This window comes from Chenopodium quinoa, unplaced genomic scaffold, assembly GCF_001683475.1.
Source record: "Chenopodium quinoa cultivar QQ74 unplaced genomic scaffold, ASM168347v1, whole genome shotgun sequence".
Taxonomy (NCBI): domain Eukaryota; kingdom Viridiplantae; phylum Streptophyta; class Magnoliopsida; order Caryophyllales; family Amaranthaceae; genus Chenopodium; species Chenopodium quinoa.
The window spans coordinates 1,454-15,256 of NW_018745454.1; the positions used below are offsets into that span (position 1 = coordinate 1,454).

A 13,803-nucleotide genomic window follows, 5' to 3' on the forward strand; every position below is an offset into this window, starting at 1 on the left:
TTTAAGAGTTTATCGAAAAAAATAGAAATTTTGGTCCGAACGTCCCTTGAGTTTATTGTTTTTACCAAAATTGTAGCACATGGTTAGCTTTTTTTTTACCAAATTGTCACCGGAGACCCGAAGTAAGTTTTTTTTTACCAAATTGTCGCTAAGGGTGTTTTATAATTACCAATATGGTCTATTCGCCGATTGTATCTGTCCTTACTGGGTGTGCCGTGTGGTTCAGCTCTAGAACAAGAGTTTAAGGACGGTAGTCAAAGTACACATGCTCTTTAATTATTTGCATAATTGTAGGGAAATTGGACAAACGTGCTTGTGCATGCTATGGCCTTGATCGTTTTTTTTTCCCCTTTTCCTCAACTTCCTTTCTTAGGCTTTGCATCTACAATTTTTTTTTTCCATTGTTTTTTTTCACAATTATTTAGCACGAATTATCTTGATTATGGAAGAAACGTAGTTATATATTTTCTTAAATTGTTAATACTTTGAAGGCTTTCACAATGATGGATAGCATATGATATGGTAATTAATGGTATAACAAATTTAATTTTTTTATTACTTAAATCGGTAATGCGCGCCATATTCTTGAGGAAATGTTGTAGTGCCTTGAGCTTGTGCAATATGCTAATCACTTTGATGACTTGTTTTTTTAAGTTTCAATTATAGTGACCTAATGTTAAAATTATTATCACTAACCTGTTAAATTAATTTGGCACTTGTATTAGCTTAATCAATACTGTTGTTGTTTAGGCCATAAGTGTGGTTCTAATGAACCTTTTTTTTTTGGGTTGCTAAAACATTGAACTAATTTTTCTATTAGATTTTTTTTTATCCTTACTGATTTTTGGGGTTAGTGGTTAGAACTTTTTTTTTTTTTTTTTTTTTTTACCGAGTTGGAACTTTTTTCTTCTTTATCATCTAAACTGGTTTTCATTGATTGAAATTAATTTTAATCAATGTACATCATTCTCTGAAGTGATCAACATCATAGATTATAAAAATCCAACCATGAAGTATAATAAATCACTTTCATTTTACATACACGATAAAAAGAATCAGTGGCGATAAGAAGATAAAATTCTCACTTCATAATCGTGAGATTCGTGACATATATTTTCTCCTTTTTTTTTATTATTTCCTTTTAAAACAACAAATGAAGTGCACGCGTATCATCAAAACATCGTGTATGGTCAGAATAACAAGTAATTAAAAAATCGACTTAAAGTTGGTAGGCGGTCCAAATTAACAAGAATATATTCATCATTTAATAAGCTGATCGAATAAAAAAGAAATTATTGATTCATTATCCTATCCTATAAATAGAGAGGGTTTGCTAAAGATGGAGTTCCACAACACATACATACAATACAACGATACACACCCTACATAACACAAAATCATACACAAAAATGAGTTCCTCTGCTCAACAGAAGAACACAGGTGGAGGTCATCATGAGGATGTCGACCCAAACGATCCATACATCCAAGAGATTGCAAAATGGGTTGTTGATGAGCATAACAGCCAAAAGGTAAATTTTTGTAAACTAATACTTGACATGTCCAACAAAAATTTATCAGATGGTCTTTTACAAGAATTTGTCTTATAAAGTAATTAACTTTTTATCCATAAATTACGAGTACAAGATGTACTACGTAAATCAATATAATGAACATATTCGTAGGTCAATTTTATAATACCATCAATGATACACTATGGCCCCGTTCTTTTGAAATTGTGGGCAGAGCAGAACAGATTTCAGTGGACCAGAGCAGAGCCGAGCAGAGCAGATTTTATTATTATTATTATTATTAGTATTATTTTTAATCAGAGCAGAGCAGATTGAAGCAGAGTAAAGCAGATTTCAGCTGAGTAGAGCAGAGCAGCTCTAAAGAATGGGGCCATATGTGGTCTATGGAGTATAATTAATATCAATTATTCATTTTACGTTGCAAATTATACTGATTAGGGGATTTTTCCCCACCAATCACCATCTGACAAGTGGACCAATCAGGTTCCGCCATGTGTCCGTCACATGGGCCAATAGGAGCCTGCCACATGTCAAGCAACGATCCGTCCACTATGGACCAATTACGACACGACACGCGTCCTTCCCATGACACCTGGGATAATCGGTCACCTAGGCCCAACTTCCGTAGGAAGCCCAATCAGCCCAGGGTTAACCTAAACCTAGATTGGCACGTTTCCGAGGTTATAAATACCTCCCTTAATCCTCATTAAGGGAGATTACGCAGATTACACACATTAAACTCTCTCACTTAGAGAGACCCAATCACTTTAATTTCCGCATTAATTACTCCTTAATCAAGTACTAACTTGACCGTCGGAGGCGGATCTCCAATCATCCGGAACATCCGTTTGTTTTGCAGGTACAGGCGTCCGGTTCCAGTCTCGGAATTGTAACTCTCCCGCAGGACATCAGAAAACCCCGAAACATCTTGGCGCCGTCTGTGGGGAGAGTACTTCTGAGATGGCATCCACGTTTGTACCGGCTCCTGAAGAGAGACGTCCCCTGGACGACCCTCTAGTTCAGTCGGACCACGATACTGAGAATGAATTTGAAGTTGAAGCTCACACAGCTTCAGACGGGACCCTAAGGGCCCGACGTACCCGTCATACCGAAAGGAGGGAACGGGAACATCTTCAAACTGGAAGCGAGCCAGCAGGGGCACCGCCTGTTCGGCAGCAGCCGACTTATGGTTCTGCTCCCATCACAAGGAACGAACTCATGACCTTCATGAGGGACTTCAAGGGAGAAATTCAAGAGTTGATCAACAAGAAGCCGCCTGCTCTGGACAAGGAGCAGTCGGCTAAGAAACCCTCCACTTCACGGAAGAGGAAGCCAGTTCAAGGGCGAGAGGCGACCCTTCATCCTAAATCTAGGAAGTGGGAGCCAACTGCCCTTGATTTCACAAAATACCGTTTTCCTACTCCAGGAAATAGGAAACCTGTTCGTCATATTCAGGCGGACGGGTCGAGGAAAACATACACAGACGCTCGGCTATTGCTAGAGCAGAAGAAGAGTGACCGATTGTCAGAGTCGGCCTCTACTTCAAACTTCCAAGACAGTCTGCGAAATACCTCGATGAGGCATACTCAGTCGTATCATGAGAGTCAGTCAGGCGGCACCTCCCGTCAGTCCGGCTTTCATAGCGACCAGGCGGTACCAAACTTACCGTTTGTACCGCAACAACAGTATTTTTTTACAGCCACTTCCGTTTGGTGGACATGCAGCAAAAAGTGTCCAACCTATGGACTGGCAGCTACGATTGCTTAGACTTGGTGAATAGCCGTCGGCCTTCTCCAAGGAAATTACTGAAGCCGCTCAGCCGGTCAAAGTGAAAAATGTATTAGTAGGCGCCTATGACGGCACTACTAACCCAGAAGACCATCTGATGGCATTCACCAACCTGATGTACCTTCAAGGGTTGGATGATCCCACTTGGTGCAAGTGTTTCCCAACGACTCTCAAAGGAATCGCACAACAATGGTTCGGCAACCCGCCGACTGGTTGTGTAAATAACTTCAAGACGCTTGCTTACTTATTCACCTCCAACTTCGCCATGAACATCCCTGCGAAGAAGACGACCCTTGATTTAGGAACAATTCAGCAGGGCGAGAAGGAGGGGCTTCGTTCTTACATCAGGCGGTTTAACCTGATGAGAATACAGATTCAAGGGTTACCGGATGAAGTAGCCTATACTGACTTTTTCAGAGGTCTCAAAGACGGGTCGACCTTCAAATTTGATTTGGTCCGAAAGAGGGTGGCGACTCTTCAAGAGGCCTTGATTGAAGCGGAAGCTTATATACAGGCGACTGATCTTTGTAGTACGGTAAAACAGTCAGACGAGAGAAGGTCCGACAAAAGAGAAGGATGACAGAAACAGTCGTCAAACAAAGACGAGAAGAGAAAAGAGGTCTGGGCGGCTGATTCCTCTAAACAGCCGGCCCAGAAAAAGAAAAAAGAATTCAAACCATACTCCCCAAAGTATGCGTTTAACAAGGATAGCCAATTTATCCTAAAGGAAATCAAGGGACGGATCTCAATTGAGAAGCCGGTCCCCATGAAGGGTTCTGCAAACAACCGGAACCAAGAAAAATTCTGTAATTATCATGAAGATGTTGGTCATCACACCAATGAATGCATCAGTCTCATGCGGTATCTGGACCGCCTGGCTGAGCAAGGTGATCTTGACACTTATGTCAAGAAATCTACGGGGAACACTTCCTTGAAAAAGCAGTCGGCCAAAAAGAATCAACAGGACGACAGTTCCGATACAGATGATGCAGTCGTCTACACCATTGCAGGCGGCTTCTCAGGAGGCGGCCCCACTATTAGGGGCAACAAAGACAATATCAGACGGTTAGGTGTAAATTCTGTTCAACAAGAACGACCCTCCAAATATTCATTTCCTGAGATTTTCATCACTGAAGAAGATCTAGGAGGGGTAAGAGGGCCGCATGACGACCCTATCGTTATTGAATGTAAAGTGGCCAACCAGAGAGTTGGCCGAATCCTCATAGATACCGGAAGCTCCTCAGATCTCATTAGTAGCAAATGTCTGTCGAAACTAAAATATCAGACTGATTGCATACATCCGGCATCCCACCCTTTAGTAGGGTTTGGAGGAGGAGTCGTCCACCCAGTGGGACGAGTGGATTTATCCATCCGCCTGGGCGAAAAAGGGGAAGGACGACACATGGTAGTCCGGCTCTTGGCAGTAGAAGAACTCTCGGCCTACAACATGATTCTGGGACGACCAACCCTGAATAATTCCAAGGCTGTTATAATCCCATCTCTTATGTTGCTCAAGTTTGAGAGGGATAATGGAACAGTCGGGTCCCTAAGGGGAGATCAGAGGATGGCCCGTGAGTGCTATCTCTCGGATGTCAAGCCCACTGTTATGGCCACTGGGTCGAGCGGTGGAAAAATAGACCTTGACAATGTCAAGGAGAGTGCGCCTGTTCAAGAAGCAGGCAGCAAGAAGAGAAAGGCATCCCAGACAGGGGCCGCAAGAAAAGACAGAAAATAGCAATCATTGGCAGAGGAGTGGTCGGATGAATTCCGCCCTCAGCCAGCTGGTGAGCATACGGACCTGATCTTAGATGACTCGCGTCCTGACAGAACAATCAAGGTTGGGACGACTGCTCTAAGGGACCTGGGTGACGACTTTCACAAACTATTGAAAGAATACAAGGACATCTTTGCATTCGAAGTCCATGAAATGCCAGGCATTAGTCCTGATCTGGCGGTACATAAACTAGTCGTGGATCCGAAAAAGAAGCCGGTACGGCAGAAGAAGCGGAACCATGGCGAAGAAAGAAGTCAGGCGGCAGCCGCCGAAGTTAAAAAATTACTTGATGCAGGGTTCATTCGGCAATGTTACTTCCCAGACTGGGTTGCAAATGTGGTGCTTGTTAAAAAGCCGAATGGCACCTGGAGAATGTGTGTAGACTACACAGACTTAAACAAGGCGTGCCCCAAAGACAGTTACCCTCTGCCTAAAATTGATAACCTGGTCGACTCAACAGCCGGCCATGCTTTGATGAGCTTTATGGACGCCTACTCTGGTTTCCATCAAATTCCTTTATGGGAGAAAGATCAGGAGAAGACGACCTTCGTCACTGATCAGGGGTTATACTGTTACACGGTCATGCCGTTTGGTCTTAAGAATGCCCCGGCCGCTTTCCAGCGAATGATAAACACTGTGTTCTTTGATCAGATTGGGAGAAATGTCGAGGCATTTATTGATGATATGATTGTCAAGTCTAAACTTCAGAAAGATCATCTGTCGGACCTCCGAGAAACTTTCGCCACACTCAGGCGGCACCATGTCATGCTCAATCCCAAGAAATGTGTCTTTGGAGTTGAGTCTGGGAAATTTCTCGGATTCCTTATCAATCAGAGAGGAATAGAGGCGAACCCTGAGAAGGTGCAGGCGGTCATCGACATGCAGTCGCCTCGTACCATCCGAGAGGTTCAGAAGTTAACAGGTTGTCTGGCAGCCTTGGGAAGATTTCTAAGCCGATAAGGCGACAAATGCCTATACTTTTTCCAGGCAATTAAGAAAAAGGCAAGGTTTGAATGGGGGCCGGATGCTGAGGCGGCCTTCCAGAAATTGAAAGTTCACTTGCATTCCTTGCCGAGGCTGGTCAGCCCTTTGCCCAAAGAAGTACTCTACATGTACCTGGTCGTCTCTGATCATGCGTTAAGCGCTGTTCTCCTTGCTGAAAGAGACGGTTGTCAGCTCCCGGTCTACTTTGTCAGTCATGTACTGAAAAATGCCGAGTTGAGGTATCCCTTAGTGGAGAAATTTGGTCTTGCACTCTTCATGGCTGTTAAAAAATTGAAGCCCTACTTTTTGGCACATGCAGTCGTCGTATATACAGACCAACCTATCAAGCGGCCACTGACCATCATGGAGTTGTCAGGCCGAATGATCAAATGGGCCATAGAAATACAGAGCCTCGAAGTTACTTTCGAGCCTAGAAAAGCAGTGAAGGGGCAAGCCTTTGCTGACTTTATTGTTGAGATGACTCGTCCTCCTGACTCTCAAGTTACAGACCAAGTCTGGAAGGTATATGTGGATGGAAGCTCTACTTCAAATGGTTGTGGAGCAGGAGTCATATGTTAGTCGCCAGAGGGCGACAGGTACGAGTATGCTTTACGCTTCAGTTTTCAGGCCTCAAACAATGAGGCAGAATATGAAGCTTTACTAGCCGGAATCCGCATGTGCAAGGCGGCAGGAGCAAGAAAAATAGACGCCTGTTCCGATTCACAATTGATAGTGAGTCAGTACAATGGCGAATACGAAGCAACCCATCCGGCCATGATCAAGTATTTACAGGCGGTCCGACAAGCAGTCGGCTCTCTTGAGGATTTCCATCTTACCCAAGTGCCGAGATCAGAAAACAACCAGGCGGATGCACTTTCAAAATTAGCATCATCCGCCTCCTGTGATACTCCTCGAACTGTTTTTTGGGAAGTAATGGAGAGGAGAAGCATTGAGGAAGAACCTATTGGAATCTTAGACAGAAGCTCAACCTGGATGGATCCAATCAGGGCATATCTGACAAAGGGTACCCTGCCGGATGATCATCAACAGGCGGCAGCACTGAAAAAACGAGCAACCAGTTTTGAAATAATAAAGGGAGAACTTCACAAAAGGGGGTACCTTCAACCCTTCTTAAAGTGTGTTACTCCAGAAAAGGGACGAGAGATACTAGACGATCTTCACTCTGGTTACTGTGCTTCCCTTATAGGCGGTAGGACGCTTGCTCAACGGGCAAGGCGGTAGGGCTACTTTTGGCCTACTTTAGAAGCAGATGCAATGGAGATGGTGAAAAAATGTGACAAGTTCCAAAGGTTTGGCAAGCTAATTCACCGTCCGGCTACTGACCTCACTACCATTCATAGCCCACTATCGTTTGCTAAGTGGGGCATGGATATTCTGGGTCCATATACGCCTGATACAGGCGGAAGGAGGTACATACTTGTTGTCGTCGACTACTTCACTAAATGGGTAGAGGCGGAGGTTGTAAAGGGAATCAAGACGAAGGATGTAATTTCATTCATTTGGAAAAATGTCATCACTCGGTTCGGGGTTCCCATGTCTATGGTTTTTGATAATGGTCCCCAATTTGAGACGCCTGTTCTCAAAAGCTGGTTGGGTGACCAAGGAATTGCACACCACTTTGCATCAGTCGGCCGTCTACAAGCAAACGGCCTGGTAGAAGCCTTTAATAAAATCATCTCAGACGGTCTCAAGAAAAAGATTGAACGAGCAGGCGGCCTATGGGCGGATGAATTACCACATGTTCTCTGGGCCATTAGGACGACTGAAAAAGGGGCGACTGCAGAAACTCCATTCCTCCTAACTTATGGTGCGGAAGCTGTTCTTCCAATTGAACACTACGAGCCGACTCTTCGAGTAATGCTATATGACGAAGAGGGGCATGCCTACTGACAAACAGTTTTCATTTTTACCTAAGAGGGGCATGCCTACTAACAAACAGTCGGCCACTCTCCATGTTTAATTTTTATTCTTATCGGCTACCCTCCTCTTACTTAGCACCTACGTTCACCAAGAACTAACCAATTCCACAAGCCGAATGATCATTCCAGGCGCCAAGCCAACTGATCCAATCTTTAAACTAATACGACCTGCCCCAACATCATAGCAGGCGTCCGGCGGCATCCCTCCGGATGAAATTCGTCGCAGAGAGCAGCTCCCTTTTGGGTGGAACATTGCTCTATAAACTAATTACACGACACCTATACGACTGTCCCCAAGGGCAACCACGTAGCCGTTTTTGAGACAAGGATAACTCTATCACTAACCAAACCAGTGGTAGCAGTTGGCATCTGAGTCAGATGACCGCCTGTATTACTTGGGATAAATGCAGGGGGTACCTCTTGAGTTAATAGCCAACAAACATTGGCGAATCAAAAGGTTCAGCCGGCCTCCGCTGCCTGGTACCTTTACTACTCAAGCAGGAGTGACGGCGACTGAGTAACACCAAAGTTAACTCATAGTCACTCTCTCAAATTTAGTATGGAGCCTAAAAGGTATGAGTCGTCCGCCTGTTTTTGGCAAACAGGGGCTATCAACCACTACTCCTGCTAGGTTAACAACCTATGAGTTAAAAGCCAACAAACATTGGCGAATAAAGGGGAACAACCGGTACCCACCGCTTGATACCTCTACTACTCAGTTACTTGGCGACTAGGTAACAATCATGTTTACTTGGTCACTCCTTAAAAGTTTTAGTATGAAACTAAAAAGGTGTTCATAAAACACCTGTTCACACTAGATTTAATATGGCGGGAAACAGTCGGCCTAGACGGCCTAAAGTCTCTAGCCTAAAAGCAAGACAAGTAGGAAACAACTTTCCTACTTGGTTAAATTTTACAAATGACAGGACCGCCTGCCTAAAGGGGATCCAGTCTTTAAAATGGTTCGAATACCGATTGGATAAATGGCCGACTGATCGTCTAGCCTGGAAACAGACAACCAGTTGTCCAGGGGCATAGGCGGCGTGACTAACTATCCGTACCTGTTTGCAACTATCGGCCATGTAAAACAGTCGGTATAGTGTACAATTGGATATCAGAATATTCAATACTTAAACAAATTTGAAGCAAAACAAAAAAAAATTCATTAAAAAGAAGCCGGTCATCAAAGACCGGCAAAATATTCAGAGCCCCGGCCCCCTGGCCGGGTAAATACAAACAAACGGCACGCATGCCGTGGAAAGAAGACATAAAGCTTAAGAAGGGGGCAGATCTTCAATATTAGCAGCTGCCGCCTGGTCAGCACTCTTCTTGCTGGACTCGGCTTCAGCTGCATCCTTCTTTGATGCATTACCCCCAAGCGGCACAAGCGCCACTACCGGCTGCTCCTCCTCCTCCAACGCCTCTTCCTCAGCAGCCGCCAGGATCTCTTGATTATATCTATCAGAACACTGGCGGTACGTTTTTTCCCATGAGGCAAAGTCGGCATTGGGGAAGAGGCGGCCCCAAGTCTGCGCTGGATTTGAGCAGAGTCTTCCATCATCTCCCGGACCAGCTCTTTCTTTTCTTGCTCGGCCTTTGTCGAGAGCTCCTGAGTAAGACTCTTCTCCTGGGTCACCAGGCGTACCTTTACGCTCGCCAAGGATTTCTCCAAGGTTTCGTATGAGGACATCTTTTGGCGAAGAGGTCTCAGCTCGGCCTTGAGGTTGTTGATGGTCGCCTCCAGCTCGCTATTCCTCTTCTAGGCCGCCTCTAACTGAGCCCGGATAGCGGCGGTAGCCTGCGCCTGATAATAAAGAATATCAATGGTCAGAACTTCATTTTGGGCAATTTGAAACATTGCCTTATCACAGTCAGAGGCGGCCATAGCTTTTGCAGCCTTTACCTCTTTGTTCTTCTGGTCAAGCGGCTTGCGAAGGCCGTTCACTCGGAGCAGGGCCTAAGTAAAAAGGGGAACAGGCGTCAGTTTCCAAACAAAAAAGAAAACAGGCGTCCTGGAATTCAAATACTCAAAAATATGCTAAGTAACCTCAGCAAGGACCCCTGCAATCCCGTCTAGGTCAAGGGTGCCGACACCCCTGACCGCCTCCCTTTCAGCTGGAGGAACGGCCTTGATCATAGACTTGGCCACCTCGACCAAGTCAGGCTCCTGAGGGCCAGCTGCATCAAGCATAAACAAACGGATTAGACCTAGTAAAGAAGAGAGCAAGTCTAAAATTTACAAGGATAATTTCATACTTCTAGGTGGCCCAGCTGGAGTTTTAGAAGAAGTGGCCGGCTGTTTCTCAGCCGCCACATGTTTCCTGGCAGAACCAGGAGAGCTCGCAACAGTCGTCCTCCGGGCCTTGGGGTCCGGCTGTTGGGAAGAAGAAGCTCTTGGAGCGCCCGTCTAAAAAAGAAGAAAAGAGTCAGTATATGCATAAACACAACTCCAAAAAGAGGGTGAAATGTTCGAAGCCCACCAAGGGTGCCCCCTTGTTGGGGGAGTCGGTTGAAGACTGTTGCATGATGGAGGCCCGCAACATGGCCGCCGCAGTCTTGGAGGCGGTAATTTTTCTCATGGCGTCCGCTGCAAAAACAAATAGCAAAGTTAATAAAAGTCATAACAAGAAATGCATGGAATAACAGAGTATTCGACAGGCCGGCTACCTCTTGAGCACCGACTGCTGAGGCCACAGGCGGCCAAAAAGTACTCGTCGTAGAGCCATTTGAAGCTCGGGACGCAGTGCAGGGGTACTTGCTCTCGTACCCCTGAAGTAGAGTTCACCTTCGACTCTACTTTGAAGAGTCCTTTATCTAGGATCTCTTTCTTAGCCTTGGGGGGAACAGGCGGCATGCTGCGGCCGCCTGCAAGAAGGGGCGGATTCCTGTTCCACCTGTTGAAGCGCTTGTTCAGCTCTGTGTCTGAACTCTCAATGATAAGGAAGGTGCTCCGCCAGTCCTTCCATTTGTTTGCTTTACCTCTCGTCATGAGGTAGCCCCTGTGGCTCGTCAATTGATACCAGCCGGTACCGCCTGCCTTAGGGGTCTGGCTGAGGTAGTTCATGTGGGCGAAAGCCTCGAAGTTCGGCTCCACCCCGTGCAGTTCGCACCCGGCCACATAGCCGAGTACGTTGACCCAGGAGTTCGGGGCTAACTGCCATAACCCCAACTCATACCCATCCAAGATCCGTTGAACAGCCGGATGCAGTGGGAAGCGCAGCCCAGCCTTGATGGCCGCCTCGTAGCAGCCAAAGCAGGCGCCATCATAACTGGTACCAGCCGGCCAGACGACTGTGTCTTCTGGATCCGGCACGAACACTAAAAAGTCGGGGCCCATTGTGTGGTTTGCGATAAATCTCTCCACTTTCTCTTGCATGGCTGTGATCCGGCCCCGAGGTACCGTGCAGTAGTAGGGGGTATTTTGCTCTCGGTGAGAGGCGGATGGCTCCGCCCAATCGTCCCCCTTCTCAACTGCGTGAGAAAGCCTCGCCTCTTGCAGGCGACTGTTTTTCTCTTCTGTGTCCAGAGAAGCATGGCCAGAAGAGCTAGACTCGGAATCTTCCTCTGATGAGTCCGAAGAGGACGACTCCTCCCCTCTCCCGGAGGGGCCCGCCTTCTCTCCTTTAAAAGGAGCAGGAGAGAATGTAGAATTGTCAACTGTAAAATGGGAAGGGGTCACTTTGACTCCTCCCTCAGAACTGTCGGCTTTCAAGCCGCTTTGTTTCACTTCCACATCTGGCGCCTGGTCAGATGTTTCACTAATCGGCACCCTGTGGGAGGAGCCGTCTGAGTTTAAGATCCTGGCAGTCTTTTTTGTTCTGGCCATCATGCTCTGCATAGACACAGATACATTCAGACTTTGTATAAAGGGCAAAGATGGGTCCAGAAAAGGGCAGGCGGCACTCCTAGTCCTAGATTCAGCCGTCCCCGGTGACCGGCTGATCACTAACCTAGGTCGTGTCGTGTGCTTCCGTGGTGCCATTTCAAAAAAGAATAAAGTAAAGAGAAAATTAAGAGTAAGAGAACCAACGGTTACCTAAACGAGTGACGATTGATGAATTTCAGAAAATCCTTTGCAGTCGGCTTGTCAGAGCAGGCGGTAGGCAGAAAGGGTCCAAAATGTCAGAGCAAGTTCAGGGGTCCGAATGTTCTCTCACAAAGTTTTCAAGTGTGAAAATGACCGAAGTCAACACTCCTTTATATAGGCGAAGTGAGAAGGCGAAGGGTCACTTCCAGAATTCAAAATTTTGGCGGGAGAATCTCTCGGCCTCTCGCCGAGTGACACCTGTAGCAGGTCGTCGCCTGTTACAGGGCGATACCTGTCACAGGTAACACGTGACCAGTCACGTGCCACCTGTGAGGGGCAAATGATTAGGGGATTTTTCCCCACCAATCACCATCTGACAAGTGGACCAATCAGGTTCCGCCATGTGTCCGTCACATGGGCCAATAGGAGCCTGCCACGTGTCAAGCAATGATCCGTCCACTATGGACCAATTACGACACGTACACGCGTCCTTCCCATGACACCTGGGATAATCGGTCACCTAGGCCCAACTTCCGTGGGAAGCCCAATCAGCCCAAGGTTAACCTAAACCTAGATTGGCACGTTTCCCGAGGTTATAAATACCTCCCTTAATCCTCATTAAGGGAGATTACGCATATTACACACATTAAACTCTCTCACTTAGAGAGACCCAATCACTTTAATTTCCGCATTAATTACTCCTTAATCAAGTACTAACTTGACCGTCGGAGGCGGATCTCCAATCATCCGGAACATCCGTTTGTTTTGCAGGTACATGCGTCCGGTTCCAGTCTCGGAATTGTAACTCTCCCGCAGGACATCAGAAAACCCCGAAACATATACTACTTTTGAATTAGTTTTGATCGAGTTCAAATCCTCTGTCCCATAAATTTGGTTCATTATGTTTATTTAATCCTCGTTGTAATTTGCAGGGGACACACCTGGTGTATAAGAAGACTTTGAAAGCAGCACGAGAATGCATAACTGGTAGCACGAGGTACTTTATTGAACTTGAGGCATCTGAAGGTTGCAAGACTAACAAGTATTATGCGCAAGTTCTTGAACTAGTCTGTCAAACCCCTATTAGGAAGCTTGAAGTGTTCGAGCCTCGGATAAATGCACCCATTGCGGTTGCAAACTAATCTTCAACAATAAATATGCCAAGCCATTTTTGGTGTGCTTATATAAGCTGCATCAAAATATATTTCAAGTTTTATATTACTACGTATGTATTATGTACTAGTGCAATAAACAAGTCTTGGATGACTTGATTTGTGTACTAGTACTACTGTCTAATACTATTATTAACTAAATAAAATTACTGTTAGTGGTTGGATCTTAACTTGATCTATATAAGTGTGCCTGCACATTTCAAATTTGCCAATTTTGTATACTTAAAATATCAAATATGAATCTTTATTTAACAAAAGCATAGTTAAAGAATAAATGAAGTATTTAATAAAATTATCAATGTCTCAATTCATATCCGAAAAATGTTGGGCCCGGATCACCCACCTTGACGGGTCGCACGTACACTCCACTCCACATTAATATGATATTGTCCACTTTGGGCTTAGCCCGCACGGATTTGTTTTATTACTTAATTATTCCTTCAAATTGGACAACACATGCTTTGAGTAGAGTGAAACTACATAGCTTTGTAAAGGTATGTAGTTTCACCAAAGCTGCAACCCTCGTAGCTCCACAATGATGAGGTATTAGCTCCAACTATTAAAAATTTCAAGCAAGGACCTCTACACA

General features: G+C 45.5%; 1 protein-coding gene across 1 annotated transcript; it reads left to right on the forward strand.

The window, feature by feature from the left end:
- The first annotated feature begins 1,345 nt into the window (after positions 1–1,345).
- Positions 1,346–13,393, forward strand: LOC110714490 (putative cysteine proteinase inhibitor 7). The gene is made up of 2 exons (XM_021893019.1): positions 1,346–1,529; positions 12,975–13,393. The coding sequence occupies exons 1-2, from the start codon at positions 1,410–1,412 to the stop codon at positions 13,182–13,184; spliced, it is 330 nt and encodes a 109-aa protein (XP_021748711.1). The 5' UTR covers positions 1,346–1,409; the 3' UTR covers positions 13,185–13,393.
- The last annotated feature ends 410 nt before the right edge of the window (positions 13,394–13,803 follow it).

Coding starts and splice junctions, on each gene's coding strand:
- LOC110714490 (XM_021893019.1), top strand. CDS start 1,410: ATGAGTTCCTCTGCTCAACAGAAGAACACAGGTGGAGGTCATCATGAG. Junction 1,530..12,974: donor ATGAGCATAACAGCCAAAAG/GTAAATTTTTGT, acceptor TGTAATTTGCAG/GGGACACACCTGGTGTATAA.